The 18,790-nt window shown below is 34.1% G+C and overlaps 2 protein-coding genes and 1 long non-coding RNA gene across 5 annotated transcripts; 2 read left to right on the forward strand and 1 right to left on the reverse strand.

Moving 5' to 3' along the window:
• Nucleotides 1-2,962: 2,962 nt before the first annotated feature.
• Nucleotides 2,963-3,615, reverse strand: LOC120580717 (uncharacterized). Its single transcript, XR_005646450.1, has 2 exons — nt 3,372-3,615; nt 2,963-3,226 (listed from the first exon to the last, which is right to left on the reverse strand). It is a non-coding gene; the product is annotated as an uncharacterized lncRNA (long non-coding RNA).
• A 3,184-nt stretch (nt 3,616-6,799) lies between these two features.
• LOC11426739 (uncharacterized) lies at nt 6,800-11,511 on the forward strand. Its single transcript, XM_003617261.4, has 6 exons — nt 6,800-6,972; nt 7,067-7,187; nt 7,573-8,540; nt 9,383-9,844; nt 10,221-10,333; nt 10,904-11,511. Exons 1-6 carry the CDS (start codon nt 6,910-6,912, stop codon nt 11,244-11,246), a joined length of 2,070 nt encoding a protein of 689 aa, XP_003617309.2. The 5' UTR covers nt 6,800-6,909; the 3' UTR covers nt 11,247-11,511.
• On the forward strand, nt 7,061-18,408 carry LOC11429943 (pentatricopeptide repeat-containing protein At5g01110). 3 transcript variants are annotated; one of them, XM_039834427.1, is made up of 5 exons: nt 7,061-7,127; nt 12,399-14,902; nt 15,025-15,161; nt 15,573-17,096; nt 17,731-18,408. In XM_039834427.1, the coding sequence occupies exons 1-2, from the start codon at nt 7,104-7,106 to the stop codon at nt 14,565-14,567; spliced, it is 2,193 nt and encodes a 730-aa protein (XP_039690361.1). In that variant the 5' UTR covers nt 7,061-7,103; the 3' UTR covers nt 14,568-14,902; nt 15,025-15,161; nt 15,573-17,096; nt 17,731-18,408. The 3 variants fall into 3 exon arrangements, 2 of the variants coding, with proteins under 2 accessions (XP_039690361.1, XP_039690360.1); XM_039834426.1 differs by lacking the exon at nt 7,061-7,127 and having other exon boundaries at nt 12,084-14,902; nt 15,573-18,390; XR_005646315.1 differs by lacking the exon at nt 7,061-7,127 and having other exon boundaries at nt 12,683-12,821; nt 15,573-18,390.
• Nucleotides 18,409-18,790: the final 382 nt, after the last annotated feature.

Below are 18,790 nucleotides of genomic sequence, written 5' to 3' on the forward strand. Positions count from 1 at the left end.
TGCTTGATGAAAGGTGTTTTGGTAACAAACAGTCTTTCGAGAGCAGAGTTCCCAACGGGAGAAATGAGAATGAAAATAAATCGAGACTTTATCATGGGAATGCTACCAAACTTTTTGCAGATGCAAAATGTGTTATGATAGTAATCCTTGAAAAAAGAAAAACGGAAGTGTTTGACTCTTAAAAATTCATATTAAAATATAGGAGAGATGTTCATTGAAACAGTTGAAAGTTACACATGAATTACCTTAATGTTAAGAGACTATCATAAGACATTTTCAAACTTTTCTTTATCCCTTAAAATATACGATCTTTTCTAAAATTCAACATGCATTGATGTTTTCCTTGCAAAAAAATCCTATTTAAGTACCATTGAAAATGTTTTTATGTTTCTCTCTTATATATCAATAATTGTATGGATAAATATACAAAACTAACATAACTTTTTGACAAATGTATTACTACAACTACTTTTTTTAATAACCGTGATTTTTATACCTCAGTTTTGTCTGCGCAATATAAAAATTTATGTAAATAAGTGATATTATTTTTAAATTTATAATGCTTCTATGATTTTAAATTTCTTTATAAAATACTTCTTTCACATGTTTTGTTAAATTTTAAATAACAAAAGAAAAGAAAATACAAAATACAGTTTTGACAAGCTTGCAACAAATCCATTCCTCTTGGAGATTCATTCAACTTCATCTCTTCCACCTTCTTTTGTTCTTTTTACCATTTTGAGTTGTATAGCTTGCAACAAATTCATTCCTCTTGAAGATCCATTCCACTTCATCTTTTTCACTTGCTTTTTCCTTTTTACCATTTTGAGTTGTGGATAGGCACTTGTCTCCCGTTGCAAAAACATGCTAGCATTTTCAGTTTTCACCAACTTATATAATTTGGCATATTTTGCAAACCCTAACCTAATTTTGGAGTATAAATAGAAACGATAAATTATTTTTCCTTCACACATATATCTCCATTAATTAACCCAAAAAAAAATTCATCAAACAACTCCAAAAATTAGTAGTCAACAATCAAGATACTCTTCTTCAAGTGAAATTCCATCACTATATTCATAACTAGACTCCATTTTCTCAAATACACCTTCATCTATCAACTTCTGAGGCATAAACCTGAAACATGAGAACTACTTGATCATGATGATGCCTCATTCTTTCCTTTTCTTTGTTTTTAACCTCATTATTATATGTTTTCTTTTTAAACTTCTTCAGTTTTGTTAGTTTGGGCCTGCTTCATGTTTGTTCTTTTAATAACTTGGTTTCAATTTAGAGTTTCTGCCTTGATTATTTTGAATAAATATTGTTCTAATCAATTTAACAAATATTTAATACAGACTAATTAGATATGATAGATATCTCTTTAATCATTGAGATTTTGTATGACAGTAGTTATGGCAGTTTGATAGTAATTAAGCCCATCTTTTATATAAATTAATCAACAGATATCATTTTAAAAGGTTTAACTAGATATGACATCTTTTTAAACTAATTTGAGTTGGGAGAGAAACAAGTTGTACAACTTCATCGTTTTTAAATTCACTTTTATGACAAATATTTCAAACGATTCAATCAACATATAAAATTTTCTCAAATCAATAATTTCTTTCATCAAAATCATCGCAACAAAAATATGCTCTTTATTATCCAAAAAAAAAAACTCTTTAAAGTAAACCAACTCACAAATATTTTCTACCCAAGATCTACTTAACTTTGAATTCTTCATCGCATCAAATAGATAAGTGTGATCAACATAACATAAGTCCAGTCTTGTCAATCACAGTAATAAAACTTTTACATTTTCCTCTCTATTTAAAACCTACATTTTCAAATCAAGTTTTAACTAGGATAATAAGGAGAAAATAATTATCTGCAAGTTAACAAAGTTTTTGCACAATTAATTAGCGGTAACAATTTTTTAAATGTTGTAACAAAAAAAAAAACATTTTTTAAATGTTCTAGGGTGCTAGTAATTTCTCTACAGATAATAACTCAAAATAGCTCATTAAATAAATAACTTATTTTTCATATTTAAAATGCATCGTGCTAGAATTTGCAACTGGTAGGTTTTCACCCTCTTCCTTACAAACTTCTTAGATTTAATCTAATGTATATATCACCACTTTTAATGACTTTCGTTCCTCTACTTAACAGCTAAATTTGCGTTTCTTTTTTACACTCTTTATGCTTTTCTATTTATCTTGAAATGTTTTCTTTCAAGGAAGTTCTATCCATATCCATATTTATGTTTATAATATGTTTATGGTTTTGTGTTCGCAATGTTGCATCTGTCGTTGTTATAGCAGTTAATACATAACAGTGACAGTTGCTTCTTTTTTTTTTTCTTTTCTTTCAATCAATTGATTTGATCTATTTTTCTGCTTTTGTATTAGAATCGACATTTTTTATGTTGAGTATATTATATTTTGGGTCTTGTTAACTGGTGCCTTCGGAGCACCAGTTAACAAAATAAAATATTTTTTTTTTATAATTCCTTAACAATTGATCCTTAAGTTTTTTATTTTATTTGTATAGACCGATTTGGTTATCTATTTGACATGTGATCATTTTCCGTCTCCAATGTGACACAATAATTGTTAAGAGTAGGGGTGGACATCGGGCGGGTTCGGGCGGGTTCGGGCCCAAACCCTCCACCCAGCCGAACCCGCGGGTGTATAGTACAGACCCAATTTTGCCCAAATATGAGATTCGGTTTGAACGGGTTCGGGTAAAAACGGGTTGCGGGTTACACGGTTCGGGTAAAACGGGTTTGACATCTTACTGGGCGTTCGAAAATTTAGCCCAATAAATTTTGATGTGTTTTTTTGTTTTGTTATTTTTTCTATATTAAACTAGTTTTTATGTTTGTTTAACTTTGTTCTTGTCAAAAAAATTATTTTGATATATTTTCCTTTCAAAATGGGTCTTATTTTGACGTGAATCTCAAAGAACTAATACAAACCATTCCTTAAAAAATAAAAACTAATACAATCCATGCTTAATAATTTACAGACTTCTCACTCTCAAAGAAAATAAATACATTGGCCTTTAAAATAATAATAGTAACACTGGATCTGGACAATTAAATACAAATACAATGTTCTCAAACTCCTTGATCTTCCACCGAATCAAACACATCGGCTCCTTGAGTTCTTGCAAATGTTTGGAATTTGAGGTAAAGGATCCACTACCACTTTCCATGTGTCTATACAAGCAACATAAATAACACACCATTAGAATAAGAAACCCATACACTGAATAAAGTTCAGATCTTGAAAAGTCTAACAAACAAATTCAATTGCTACTACTACAAAACCAAATAAACTATATATAGTAAGATAAATTAGTACCTTTCAGATCTAGACATGCAATATTTCATAATTTGAAGGAGTGAAAGTGAGGAGGAAGGATGAAGATCGATTGAAGTGGATTTCTTCCTCTTTGTTTGTGTTAGGGTTTTATGCGTTAGGTAAGAGAGTGAGTTGAGAAAGAAAAAAAGATGAAGGTGGTCATTAGTGTTGGTGGTGGTAGGAGGTAAGGAGGAGAGCGCCGCTAGGAGTGAATGTGAGGCGTGAGTGAATGAGAAGAAAATTAGGGTTTCATGTTTTCTACGGTATATATATGAACGCAATAACGGGCGGGTTCGGGTACCCGCGGGTGAAGTTCCTCTCCCCGCCTTTGCCCGTTGATACCCTTGTGTACCCGTATTTGTGACCCGTTTGACCCGCGGACCCGAATTAACCCACTCAGATCAGTTTTTTTTTTCGGTTTTTTCCGGGTTGGGCCGGGCCACGGGTCCTTGTCCAGCCCTAGTTAAGAGTATGGCATGTGTGTTGTCTATGATTTTCTCCTGTCATCAATTGCTTTTTCGTGACAATTGTTTTATAACAAATGCATTTACTTATTAAATACACCGGAGTATATCATACACCGGAGTGGAGGAACGCTGCATGGTGATAAATGTCTCTCATGCATCTCAAATAGCAACTCTCACTCTAATCATTCTACCTAACAATATGACAACAAAACAACATATCAATGATCATGATTGCTCCGAATATAAATAAAAAACAATCGAATAATAATAAAATACATGTGTAGAAACTTTGTTATGATTAACAAGTATAATTCTCAAGTTGCAAGTTTAGCCACTTCAAGGCAAATAGACATTATTTTGTGCAGTTGTGCGTTAATTAATGCGCAAAATGATGTTTGCGATAACTATTTCATTTTAGACGACCATAATTCTTGCTTCTTGGAAAATTACGCGGTTACTTGTATTAAATGGTCCGCACATTATTGATTTGTTTCCTTGGTGTTTGTTTGTATTTTAGCATCGTTTCGGTTGGTAGTTTTTTTTTTCTTTTTTTCTTCATGTTACTCCCTCCGGTCCTATTATAAGAGAATATCAGGTCAACAAAAATTGATGTATTTGGATTAAATTTTTAATTAGATACATTAACTTTTGTTGATTCGACTTTCTCTTATAAATAGGCACCGGATAGAGTATATTGCTAGGTAAAATTATGTTGCGGGTAAGAGTTGCAATTTGAGAAGCACTTACGATACTTTACTATTTCGTTTACACTTATGAGACTTTCATGTATTTTGTTGTTTTTGAAAGAAGACTTTGATGTATTTTACTAACCAAATGAATTTGGTCAAATCACAATGATCAAAGAATGATTGATAATGTTGAATTCTTCATCAGAACATGTTTGAACTTCAGACACCACAAAAAAAAAAAGCATGTTTGAATCAAGTTACCAAAATGATCAATATTATTGACCATTTTTCAAGAATTCAAATACTGCTCATGATGTCCTTGTTTTTATCACACTCTTGCAAATACGAACCTTGATTTTTGACATCCTTCTTTAGATATGATGTTTTATCTTTCTAAAAATGATTTTTTTTTTTTTGAACAAGTACTAAAAATGATTTGTTATATTAACAATTACTTTATTTTCACATTTTGATAATTTATTTATTTTTAGGTAAGTATTATTTGGTGGATTCTGGTTATCCAACAACAATATAAAACACCAGTCTCTACATATGTGAACATCATCACCTTTCTGATTTTAAAATGAAGTATTAAAATGAATATTAAAATGAAGTATTTAATTATTATTAAGCTTAATTGAACTCCCGGTCCCTTAACTTAATTCTTTTCTTCAAATTGGTTCCATAGTTGTTAAATAAATTGGTTCCATAGTTGTCTTATTAAATATTTCAAAAGTTTTTCTTATTACTAGAAAACAATTTAAATTAGAATTATTATATTATTTCTATTTGTTGATTAGTTCCAATATCCCCTTAAATATCTCCATGACTCATCATTATTAAGAGATCCTTATTCTATTTCTTTTGACCACATGTTCCTATTATTATGGTTAGTCAAAGGTTAGTGCCTACTTCACCAACTTGTTTTGTTAGTTCCTGATATATATATATATATATATATATATATATATATATATATATATATATATATATACATTCACATTCGTACACAACAAAGAATAAGGCATGACACAAAAATATCAATCCTATATATATATATATATACCCACATACATACTCTCTCTCTCTCTCTCTCTCTCTCTCTCTCTCATTTTATGTGTTTCTCTAAACACAATTATTTTCTCTCATCTAAAGTATTGAGCTTCTGGGTTACATCTCCGGTTATCTTTGAGATTATTTTGAGTTGTTATGTCACCATGATTCATAACGGAGAAGAACTGTTGTATTCTGGAAGGATATGCGCTTATGAGGCGGATAAAATCCTTAAGGACAGTGACTATATCACACCTCAGGTTAGATAATGGTTTATTGTTTTGCAGGTTACATAAGTCGTTGATAGAAGATATTGATAGGGTTGTATCGGTGTCTAGTTATACAAAATCTAGTTATACAAAATTTCAATGATAGCTAAGTTTATTTATCTCATTTTTCTTTATCTTTGATTTATGCGTAAATATTTACTTTGATTATTATTTAGAGATAATTATTATGACTAAATTTTACAAATTCAGAAATACCACCGCTAGGATGTGTGTTACCATGGCCAACTCCAAATCAATTTCACCATTGTCTTTTTTGATGAGTCGAATCACTGTAAATTGGAATATATGACGGAGAGTAGTAGTAGTAATAGTGTAATACTGATGTAGTTAATGATGCTAATGAATGGAGTAATTTTGTTGATTCAATTGAACTTCAAGTTGAAAATGAAGAGAAATTAGGTTAAGTGGTGAAAAATTTATGAGTTTCATTGGAGAGGATTTGGAGTAATGATGTATATCAATTTCCAGCGCGCACACAAAAGAAAAACATTTTCCATTATAGTTCTTTTATTTTGTTTGTTTTTATGTAATTTATCTCTCTGTTTGTAATCATCAATATTGTATTGAATCATACATTTCATTCGCTAGTTTGTTTTTACTATTTATGTAGCCTGATGAATATGAGGATTTAGTTTGTCGTGTACGTAGATGTGTCAATTTCTAGTTCAAGGAGTTGTCCTGTGTGTGATAGACAAACAACCTTTCACTGCATCAAATAAGTTAACAGACTATTAACAGAGTTAACATACAAGGGAGGTATATGTTAATTAATGAAACAAATAAGGGATGTAAGTGTTCATTTTTAAACTAGAAGGTGTATACACGCTGTTTAAAGAAACTTTCGGGGAGGTGACTGTAATTTTCCGAAAAATATAACAAATTTTTATTTTAATTTAATCGATAGAAAATAAAACGAAATGTTTTTAGAAAATTTACATTGAATTTATTTGCGTAGACTGAACTAAACTAAACACCGAATAGAAAGATATCATCAATCAACTGAACTGAAAAAGACGGCGGTTTGCGAATCTCGTCGGACATGGCAGTGCCAGCGGCGGAGACACTGAGATCTGACTCAATTATTAACACTTGCTGCGAACAGGTAATTGTTTAGTTACCCATCCCCTTTTCTCACCCATTCATTCATTCATTCACTTCTTCTCTTTTTTCTTAAAACCATTTGATTTGATTCGCAGTGGAAAAACAAATACTTGAAAGCTCAAGAATCGCGTAATGCTCTTCGTCAAGCTGTTAAATTTCTCGAACTCAAAATCAATGAAATTCAATCCCTCAACAACCACAATAACAATAACAAAGGTAGGTTAATTATAATCAATTGCATGCATTTTAAGTGTTTGATCAAATTACTGCTTAAATTAACTTATAATAAATGTAATTGACGTACATATATTTTTAATTAATATTTAACCGTGTCATGTCAGATGTCTTTGTTGGGTTATGTGCTTCATAGAGTGGTACATATATGGACACATAGACACTGATAATAATAATTTGATAAAATGGAAGTGATTTTATGCAACCACATGTGTCCGTGTATGTCAAACACCTACATGCCTCGAACACTTAGACAGTCTTTCAATCTAAAGTGTCGGTTCTACATAGTTGAACACCGAGTTATAGTTATATACTCACTGTAATGAAATGCATTGTAATGTGGTGTAGTCTTATGTCTTGTCTGCAGTATGTGATGTGAAAATCGAAACTGGGGAGCGATTGGAAGAATTTAATGCTGGGGCGCCGGCGGTGAATAATGGACTCAGTAGCTTCAAGTCTCAGACTGTTACTTCTGCTCATCGGGGATGTAACGGGGATGGGGACGAGAATGAGAAGGCATTAGATTTACAAGCTTGTATAGCTGAGAGGGACAGGGAAATATGTAGATTGAAGGAGCTTTTGGAGAGTGAAAAAAGAAGGGCTGATTCTAAGAGGAAGAGAGTTGCCGAAACTTGGAAGTTACTGGAACAAGAAAAGAATAAGGGAGCGCAAATTGCAAAACTTAAAGTGGAGAAGGCTGAGGGGTATAGGGTTCAGATTGGTCAATTGGAGAAACAAGTCAGTGAAGCAAAACAGAAATTGAAATCTGAGACATCTGTGTTTAAAGCGGCGGCCAGAAGGCAGGATTTTAAAAAGCGCAGGTTATTTGCAGAGAAAAGAAAAGCCGAGTTAGAAATGGCAAAAGCTAACGAAAAGTTGAAGGAGATTGAAAAGCACAAAGCCATTGAGATGGTTAAATTAGAGGAGCAGAAGGCACTTGCACAAGATAACTGGAACAAGTTTGTGGAAGAGAAATGTCGTGCAGATCAGATGTCTCAGCAGCTAGCAGAAGATAAGAGGACAATTGAGGATTTGAAGCGGAAGATGCTTGAGCTCTCATCCCTGAGAAATCAAACTGAAATAGCCGTTGACATCAGTGCGAAAACTCAAAGTAGTCAATGTTCTAAAGTGAAACATTTGAAAAACAATCTGAACGTTGAAAAGTTACAAACAAAGCATACCAAGCTAAAATACAAGTTAGAAGCAAGTCGTTACAGTATTTTACATCACAAATTAGGTTGTCTAAAGATTGGTTTTGTTCAGCTTCTACGTCACTTTGATGTACTGGATGCATCTTTTTTGTCTGTTTCAGGAAGTACACAAGACCACACAAAGGTTGGTTTCACTGATGAATTGTTTTCACCTGTATATAATGTTTTAGTTGTTTTTGCTACTTTCTATCCACTCCCGTCAAAAGCATGCACATACACAAACACACATGAGCTAGGTTGTGAATTCTATTTTTGAAATAAGCATCATGATCTTATCTTTAGAAGCCGATGGCTCACTCTGGCATACTTACATGATTAAGGTATAGGACTAGCTATCTATGTCAGGCATTAGTGATTGTGAAGTTGGTTGTGTTGTAAATTACTGGAACTTTTGGGTTTATAAACATATTAGCAGTAACACTAAAAGGTTATCTTGCCTTTGGAAAATGGTAATCTTAAGGATCTTCTGAAAGCAATGAACAATTACTCCCTCCGGTTTTGAATATAAGCCACAATAAATCATGTTTTGCAGTCTCAGTTATAAGCAAAATTTAACTTACTCTATCATATTCAATGCTGTAAATCCTAAAATACCCTTTAATTAAGTAAAGTTTTATTTTTCAATAATAGAACAATTTCCCATGAGGGGTATTTTAAATAATACAATTAAATCTTTTGTTACCTTTAAAAAATTAACGAAGTTAACTACTTCTCTTAAAGGGTGTAAGGTAGTTTTTTTTTGCTTATATATTAAACCAGGCTCTTATATATCAGCACTATATCGTTCAGATGTTAACTTGTTATAGGATATGTGGCTTTAGTTTTTTCTTTTTTCGGGAAAAATAATTCTTGTATGTGCGTGATTTTGTGGATTGTGCTAAAAAAGTATAGTCTCTTAGATTTTGCAAATGGGATTCTCTAATGGTGCTCACTATGCTTCATAATTTTGCCTATCTGGGTGGACAGAAGTTTTTCGACATGGATAATTTTGGTTTGGTGGCGACTGTTTTGAAGTCTCTAGTTATGTTGCTTGAGGGTGAAAGCCTATCCGATGTTACTGCTCCTTGTCTTCCTGCAATAAATCAGCTGCATACTGAATTTTGCACAAATGATAGTTGCCAATTATTAGAAGGCGCTGAATCCATTGATGCAATTGCATGCTTGCTCTTGGAAGAGATAAAGAACTGTTGGCTCCAAGGGATAAACCAAATTGATTTGTCAGATTCTGGATTAATGCCAGGCAATGATAATGTTCGACAACGGTCTAATGAAGAAGTGGGTCAACATACCACTGACAAGAATAATGATGTGTCCGGTTGTTTGAAAAGATGCCTGGTTTCTGATACTCGACCACATGCTCTTAAGAATGTCATCCTCTGTCACCTTATTGATATCGTGTCATTGGTGGAACTGGTAGCAAACGAAATGGTATTACTCTCATCATTTCATGTTGATTTTGTCCCTGTTTTTTAAATTATGCATATCGAGCTCAAATTTGAAAGGTATAACTGACCCTTTAATGACAAGTGACATTATCATTTTTAAGAATCAATGTTATACTGAAATTAATAAAATTCAACAATATGAAATTGGCCATAAATCTAGTTCACAGTTGTAATCTCACTCATAGTAATAAATATATCGTTTGATTGAATAAGTGAATTGTTACCAAGGGATAAGATTAAGTTTTTATATGGTTGAAAATTGTGTTCTTCTCGTTCTTATGGAATGAATACATTATGACATCGTGTAGTTGATGTGATCATACTAGAACCTAATTCCTTGGGTGCCTTTCCCAATACAGAGCTGGCACTGGGCTGATATCAAACTTGTTCCTCAGCTGCTCGACATGCTTGACACATGTGTAGAGGAGAAAATTGCTGTTGCTATCATTGTACTTCTTGGTAAACTTGGGAGGTAAATTGATCATTGTATGCTTTCATATTGTTAGTTTTTTGAGTAATCATTCATGTGTATACAAATTTATGAATAGAGGATGTATGGCGTAGATTGATGCTTATCACGAAAGTGAGGGGCAATATGTGATCATTGGAACATCTTTACTGAAGATTGATAGTCATTTACAGCTGTGATGACTATTTTGTCAAGAGACATAACTTGGTGTCTGATTGACCAGTTATACAAAAAATCAATAATGTAAAAACTATATTTCTATCATATGATATATTTCCTTAACAACGAGGGTTGAGTTAAAATTACGCATGTTGTTGTGATTCTTTGCTCGTTCTATGGAATTCTGTGTCGTTTCTATTAGAAACATGATCAGCCTTTTTTTGTGAGGCATATGTAGTCCAGTATTACTAATTGAGCTTCAGTCAGATTTACATTTTATATATACATTTGAACTAGGCAACAAGCTATAGATACATGTGCACAATAAAATATCATCTGATTTAATACACAATGATACTTTCACATGCTTTTTTGTTTACGTTATAACAATGTGGCGAATTTTATAAATTTCAGGATTGGAGTTGATAACGGTGGATACGGAGTTCAAGGAGTTGAGAAACTGAGATGTAATCTGTTTGCTTATTTATGCCGCATCTCTTCCAAGAAAGCATGCTTTTCTATTCAAATTGCCACCGCCAATACGCTCTTTGTCCTCCTTCCTCTTGGTCTTGAAGCCCTTTTTCATACTAACATCTATCTTTCAGCATATTCTAAGTCTGTTTTAGACAATGTTGAAACTTTGAGGAAGTGGTTCTTTGGGCTGAGTAAAGATCAACAAATATTGCTATCTGGTATTTTAAAACACACTGATGTATATAACAAGTCAAATTCATCTGTACTTTCACATTTAAAATAGGGTTCCTCATTGACATAGCTCTTAGGAAAGTTTTTCTAGGTCAGCCGATTTCTTGGAAACTAGTTGGAGTTGATTCAATTGGCTCGTGAGCCTTCGATTGGTTTACATGCTGCTTTTGTGCTTCTTAAACTTGCAAATAGCTCTTTTTTATTTGTATTTTTATTTTTTAATTGTAAACTTGTAACAACAATTTTATTGTATTTATTGTTCAAACTGTTTGATTTATGAATATTTATACTCTCAAGTTAAATGGGATAGCCCAAAACCTATTTAGCTACTTATATATTCGAGTTTAGGTTCCATCAAGCAAGCAATTTTTGGATGGCTACTTATACTTTTTTTTTAGTTGCTTACACTATTTTGATAGACTTGAGCAAACTTTGTACCTAACTGTCTTCAAGTTGATTTTTATGCACTATTTTCTCTTGTGCTTGCCTTGGGGTAAATGGGACTGAAGTTGGTCATGAACAAAATGAATTTAAACAAGAAATAAATAAAAAAACGTATATTTTAAATCTCCTAATTTATTATTTACAGTAGTAATATTTTCAAAATCTATAGGGTAAGGGTACAAGTTAGAGGCACTTGTTTACCCCAAAAACACACCCATATTGACCAAAATGAATATTTGACCCAACTAAACGTCTTATTCACAACTAAAATACAAAAAAAGAAGGTCAGTGTACTTGTCTTTTTCAACAAGATTCTGAGAGACCAAAAGGGTTTGTGTGAGATGATGAAGGGAAGCTATTCTCCCAACTTTTGAATTGAAATGAGTCTCGATGTTACATAACACAAGGAAAATTGCTCTTCTTCCATAAAAAATTGCTCACTCCCAACTAAATTTCCTAAAATACGCATCAGTGTGACTTATGTCAGGAGACATACGTGATCACGTTTCCAACATCCGCGTGAGTTAACTTAACTACTCTAACTCACGCAGGTGTTAACATTCTTTTAGCAATCTCTCCTTTTCACCGCATGCTACCAGCCCAGAGAAGGACGAGTTCAGGAGACAATTACTTTTCTCTCACTCATTCATTCATTCATTTTTTCTCTTTTTTCTTCAAACCATTTGATTTGATTCGCAGTGGAAAAACAAATACTTGAAAGCTCAAGAATCGCGTAATGCTCTTCGTCAAGCTGTTAAATTTCTCGAACTCAAAATCAATGAAATTCAATCCCTTAACAACAACAATTCTCACACACACCCCTCGTCTCATCTCACACACCCCGTCCTTCTCCTCTCTCCCTCTCTCACCCTCTTCTCTCCCAAACGCGCTTTTAATCGATAAGCTTCTTTTCCGCTTAAAACAAAACGACTTCTCTTCCCTCCGTACCCATCTTCTCCATTCCAATTCAACCCTAACTCTAACCCTAATCCCTCAACTTCTTCAAAAATGCCAAAACTACCCTCTCCTCCTTCCCAATCTCATCCAAACCATCGCCTCCACGTCTCCAAATCCATCTATCATTGCCACATTGATCCATTTTCTAGTTCAATCCAAGAAGCTTCCAGAAGCTCAATCTCTTCTCCTTAGAATCATTAGAAAAAGCGGCGTTTCGCATGTCGAGGTAATCGACTCTCTCATTTCAACTTCGAGTTCGAATTTGAATTCTAACCAAAATGTAGTTGTTTTTGATTTATTGATAAGAACTTATGTTCAAGCTAGGAAATTAAGAGAAGGTTCTGAAGCATTTCAATTGTTAAGAAAAAGAGGTTTTTGTGTTTCGATTAACGCTTGTAATGCGCTTTTAGGTGCAATTGTTAAGGTTGGGTGGGTTGATTTAGCTTGGAAGGTTTATGAGGATTTTGTTAAAAGTGGGAATATTGTTAATGTTTATACTTTGAATATTATGGTTAATGCTTTGTGTAAAGATGGGAAATTGGATAATGTTGGGGTTTATTTGTCTGAGATGGAGGAGAAAGGGGTTTATGCTGATCTTGTGACTTATAATACTTTGGTTAATGCTTATTGTCGTCGGGGGCTTGTTTCGGAAGCTTTTGGGTTGGTGGATTGTATGGCAGGTAAAGGGTTGAAGCCGGGACTTTTTACGTATAATGCTTTGATTAATGGTTTGTGTAAGGAGGGAAGCTATGAGAGAGCGAAACGTGTTTTGGATGAGATGTTGGGGGTTGGATTGTGTCCTAATGCAGCGACTTTTAATCCTATGTTGGTTGAGAGTTGTAGGAAGGAGGATGTTTGGGAGGCGGAGAGGGTTTTTAATGAAATGTTGCAGCGTGGAGTTGTTCCTGATTTGATTAGCTTTAGTTCTATTGTTGGGGTGTTTTCGAGGAATGGGGAACTTGGTCGGGCATTGGCGTATTTTGAGAAGATGAAAGGTGTTGGGTTGGTTCCTGATACTGTTATTTATACTATTCTTATCAATGGGTATTGTAGGAACGATGATGTGTCTGGGGCGCTTAAAATGCGGAATGAGATGGTGGAGCGGGGTTGTGTTATGGATGTGGTTACATATAATACTCTGTTGAATGGATTGTGTAGGGGTAAAATGCTTGATGATGCTGATGAACTGTTTAAGGAGATGGTGGAAAGGGGAGTTTTTCCTGATTTTTACACTCTAACAACTCTTATTCATGGTTATTGTAAGGATGGAAACATGACTAAAGCACTTAGTTTGTTTGAGACTATGACTTTGAGGAGCCTTAAGCCTGATGTCGTGACGTATAATACGTTGATGGATGGCTTCTGCAAAGTAGGTGAAATGGAGAAAGCAAAGGAGTTGTGGTATGATATGATAAGCAGGGAAATATTTCCCAGCTACATATCGTTTAGTATTTTGATAAATGGATTCTGCAGCTTAGGTCTTGTGTCCGAAGCATTTAGGTTGTGGGATGAAATGAAAGAAAAAGGTATTAAGCCCACCCTAGTCACTTGCAACACCATCATAAAAGGCTACCTGCGTGCTGGCAATTTGTCAAAGGCAAATGACTTTTTGAACACGATGATTTCGGAAGGAGTTCCTCCCGATTGCATCACATATAATACTCTTATAAATAGTTTTGTAAAGGAAGAGAACTTTGATCGAGCTTTTTTCTTGATTAATAACATGGAAGAACGAGGGCTGCTGCCTAATCTCGTCACATACAATGCAATTCTTGGTGGATTTTCTAGGCATGGTAGAATGCAAGAGGCTGAGATGGTATTACATAAGATGATTGATAAAGGTATCAATCCTGACAAATCAACTTACACATCACTAATAAATGGATATGTCTCTAAAGACAACATGAAAGAGGCATTCCGTGTCCATGATGAAATGCTGCAAAGGGGATTCGTCCCAGATGACAAATTCTAGGAATTTTACTGTTACAGCCGCCAGAATTTTACAGCCATGTGTTATAACTTTTTTGATATGAAGGTTGGGTATTCTATCTTTAAGTGTCATCTAAATTTGCTTCATTGTGTGTTTTTTCTCTCTCTTTCTTTTGGGAAGGGGGAGCCTTGGCGCAACGGTAAAGTTGTTGTCATGTTACTGAAAGGTCACGGGTTCAAGTCTTGGGAACAACCTCTTGTGTATAAAACAGGGTAAGGATGCGTATAATGCACCAAAAAGGTGGGACCCCTTCCCGGACCCTCCGTATGTGGGAGTTTAGTGCACCGGGCTTCCAAATTTTTATATTTTATTTTTGGGTACAATTTGCCTCATTATGTTGTAAACATTGATTTTGTATCATTGTGATGATTTATTCAGATATATATTGTTATGTGTTATGTATAATTGTTAACAATGACTCCGCCTTTCCTTGCTTCAGGTTCTGTGGATTGGAAAAAATCATCAACTAAGAATTGAACTGAAAAAGACGGCGGTTTGCGAATCTCGTCGGACATGGCAGTGCCGGCGGCGGAGACACTGAAATCTGACCCCATTATTAACACTTGCTGCGAACAGGTAATTTTTTAGTTACCTACCCCTTTTGACATTAATATATTTGATTCTCAATTTTAAATAATGTTCATATTTTTTTTAATTATAATAAATAAATTAATATATTTGTATTGGTATCCTATGTTTTTGACATTAACCGTGTCGTGTCAGATGTCTTTGTCGGGTTATATGCTTCATAGAGTACATATACAGACACATAGACACTGATAGTAATTTGATAAAATGGAAGTGATTTTATGTAACCACATGTGTCAGTGTATGTCAAACACCTACATGTTTCGAACACTTAGACATTCTTTCAATCTATAGAGTCAGTTCTACATAGTTGAACCCTGAACTATAGTTATATTTAGCTATATACTCTCTGTAATGAAATGCATTGTAATGTGGTGTAATGTTATGTCTTGTCTGCAGTATGTGATGTCAAAATCGAAACTGGGGAGCGATTGGAAGAATTTAATGCTGGGGCGTCGGGGTGAATAATGGACTTAGTAGGTTCAAGTCCCAGACTGTTACTTCTGCTCATCGGGGATAGGGACGAGAATGAGAAGGTATTAGGTTTACAAGCTTGTATAGCTGAGAGGGACAACGAAATCTGTAGATTGAAGGAGCTTTTGGAGAGTGAAAAAAGAAGGGCTGATTCTAAGAGGAAGAGAGTTGCCGAAACTTGGAAGTTCATGCTTGATTCAAAATTGGTTCTAATTTTCAAAACCCCCGTGTAAGCTAATAGTGAGAACTTATCAAAATATGACAAAAACCGCTTATGGAATTATGATAAACTCTTTCCATTAATTTACCAAAACACCAACTACCAAAGCTTATATTAGTAGATAAGCTCAAAATAACTCAAGCCAATCAGAACAAGACCTAAATAGGTACCAGGACTTGGGTTTAACCGTTTCCGAAGTTCCTTGACCAAATTCTTTCTAGGGATGTTTATGTTTACATCATTACCTGTGCCTTCTTTTATTTCCCGTTCACCAACAAGTATCATCCAAGGGATTCTTGATACTTTTGCATAATCAAAGAGCTTTGGTCTTCTTTGGTGGACCAAGAACTCTGCTTTCACCCCATCATCCTACAGTTCACCAACTAGCTTTGCAGCTAGTGGTACGTCATTCCCTAATATGCTCACTAGGACTTCTGTCTTGGTTGGTCGAGCCATCTAATAAAAACAGCAAAGTATATGTTTATAGTTGAGTTTCTAAATGTTTAAATGTGAGTTTCCAAGGGTGAATCACAGTTACTGGAACAAGAAAAGAGTAAGGGAGCGCAAATTGCAAAAATTAAAGTGGAGAAGGCTGAGGGGTATAGGGTTCAGATTGGTCAATTGGAGAAACAAGTTAGTGAAGCAAAACAGAAATTGAAAACTGAGACGTCTGCGTTTAAAGCGGCCGCCAGAAGGCAGGATTTTAAAAAGCGCAGGTTATTTGCAGAGAAAAGAAAAGCTGAGTTAGAAATGGCAAAAGCTAACGAAAAGTGAAGGAGATTGAAAAGCACAAAGCCATTGAGAAGGTTAAATTAGAGGAGCAGAAGGAACTTGCAGAAGATAACTGGAACAAGGTTGTGGAAGAGAAATGTCGTGATGATCAGATGTCTCAGCAGCTAGAAGAAGATAAGAGGACAACTGAGGATTTGAAGCGGAAGATGCTTAAGCTCTCATCCCTGAGAAATCAAACTGAAATGGCCATTGACATCAGTGCGAAAACTCAAAGTACTCAATGTTCTAATGTGAAACATTTGAAAAACAATCTGAACGTTGAAAAGTTACAAACAAAGCATACCAAGCTAAAATACAAGTTAGAAGCAAGTTGTTGCAGTATTTTACATCACAAATTAGGTTGTCTAAAGATTGGTTTTGTTCAGCTTCTATGTCACTTTGATGTACTGGATGCATCTTTTTTGTCTGTTTCAGGAAGTACACAAGACCAAACAATGGTTAGTTTCACTGATGAATTGTTTTCACTTGTATATAATGTTTTATTTGTTTTTGCTACTTTCTATCCACTCCCGTCAAAAGCATGCACATACACAAACACACATGAGCTAGGATTGTGAATTCTATTTTTGAAATAAGCATCATGATCTTATCTTTAGAAGCCGATGGCTCACTCTGGCATACTTACATGATTAAGGTATAGGACTAGCCATCTATGTCATGCATTAGTGATTGTGAAGTTGGTTGTGTTGTAAATTACTGGACCTTTTGGGTTTATAAACATATTAGCAGTAAAACTGAAAGGTTATTTTGCCTTGGTTAAATGGTAATCTTAAGGATCTTCTGAAAGCAATGAACAATCACTCCCTCCGGTTTTGAATATATGCCACAAAAAATCATGTTTTGTAGTCTCAATTATAAGCAAGATTTAACTTACTCTATCATATTCAATGTTATAATTCCTAAAATACCCTTTAATTAAGTAAAGTTTTATTTTTCAATAATGAAACAATTTCCATGAGGGGTATTTTAGATAACACAATTAAATCTTTTATTACCTTTAAAAAATTAATGAAGTTAACTACTTTTCTTAAAGTGTGTAAGGTAGTTTTTTTTGCTTTTATATGAAACCAGGTGCTTATATATCATATCAGCACTATATCGTTCAGCTGTTAACTTGTTATAGGATACGTGGCTTCAGTTTTTTCTTTTTAGGGGAAAAATAATTCTTGTATGTGAAAGCCTATACGATGTTACTGCTCCTTGTCTTCCTGCAATAAATCAGCTGCATACTGAATTTTGCACAAATGATAGTTGCCAATTATTAGAAGGCGCTGAATCCATAGATGCAATTGCATGCTTTCTCTTGGAAGAGATAAAGAACTGTTGGCTCCAAGGGATAAACCAAATTGATTTGTCAGATTCTGGATTAATGCCAGGCAATTACGGTCTAATGAAGAAGTGGGTCAACATACCACGGACAAGAATAATGATGTGTCCGGTTGTTTGAAAAGATGCCTGGTTTCTGATACTCGACCACATGCTCTTAAGAATGTCATTCTCTGTCACCTTATTGATATGGTGTCATTGGTGGAACTGGTAGCAAACGAAATGGTATTACTTTCATCATTTCATGTTGATTTTGTCCCTGTTTTTTAAATTATGTATATCGAGCTCTAATTTGAAAGGTATAACTGATCCTTTAATGACAAGTGACGTTAACATTTTTAAGAATCAATGTTAGCTATACTAATATGATAAAGACTAAGTATTGAATTCTAATTCTAAAGACAACAACACGAGTACTGTTTACTACTGTTTTTGCATTGTTGTTTTTGTTGATTTTTTTAGCAAAGGTCCAATTGTGTGAGTATTTTGTATATTGGATTTTAGTGGTCTAATTTGAGAGATTCATAATCCAAAAAATTACAAGTAAAAAAAAATCCAAAAAATGAAAACCAATTGAATTTTTTTGTTATAGGTTCTCTCCACCTGATGCAATTATATTTGAAAGGGTTGGACACTAAATATGCATATCTCTTCATGTTGAAATGCAAAAGGCAATTGAATTTAGGCCTACACCTTTGCATGTTGAAGTGTTATATTTTTTTTTCTTCCAGGATATAATGATTTAGTTAAAGAGCAGTGACAAACTTTTCATGTTGTTTATTGGGGTGAGAAATCAAAATTGATT

This window comes from Medicago truncatula, chromosome 5, assembly GCF_003473485.1.
Source record: "Medicago truncatula cultivar Jemalong A17 chromosome 5, MtrunA17r5.0-ANR, whole genome shotgun sequence".
Lineage (NCBI taxonomy): Eukaryota > Viridiplantae > Streptophyta > Magnoliopsida > Fabales > Fabaceae > Medicago > Medicago truncatula.

What these genes read in the sequence shown, in the direction of transcription:
- LOC11426739 (XM_003617261.4), top strand. Translation starts at nt 6,910, where the DNA reads ATGGCAGTGCCAGCGGCGGAGACACTGAGATCTGACTCAATTATTAAC. An exon ending in TTAACACTTGCTGCGAACAG is followed by an intron (nt 6,973 to 7,066) that starts GTAATTGTTTAG and finishes TTTGATTCGCAG; the next exon opens with TGGAAAAACAAATACTTGAA. An exon ending in GTACACAAGACCACACAAAG is followed by an intron (nt 8,541 to 9,382) that starts GTTGGTTTCACT and finishes CTGGGTGGACAG; the next exon opens with AAGTTTTTCGACATGGATAA.
- LOC11429943 (XM_039834427.1), top strand. Translation starts at nt 7,104, where the DNA reads ATGCTCTTCGTCAAGCTGTTAAAT. An exon ending in TCTTCGTCAAGCTGTTAAAT is followed by an intron (nt 7,128 to 12,398) that starts TTCTCGAACTCA and finishes AAGCTGTTAAAT; the next exon opens with TTCTCGAACTCAAAATCAAT.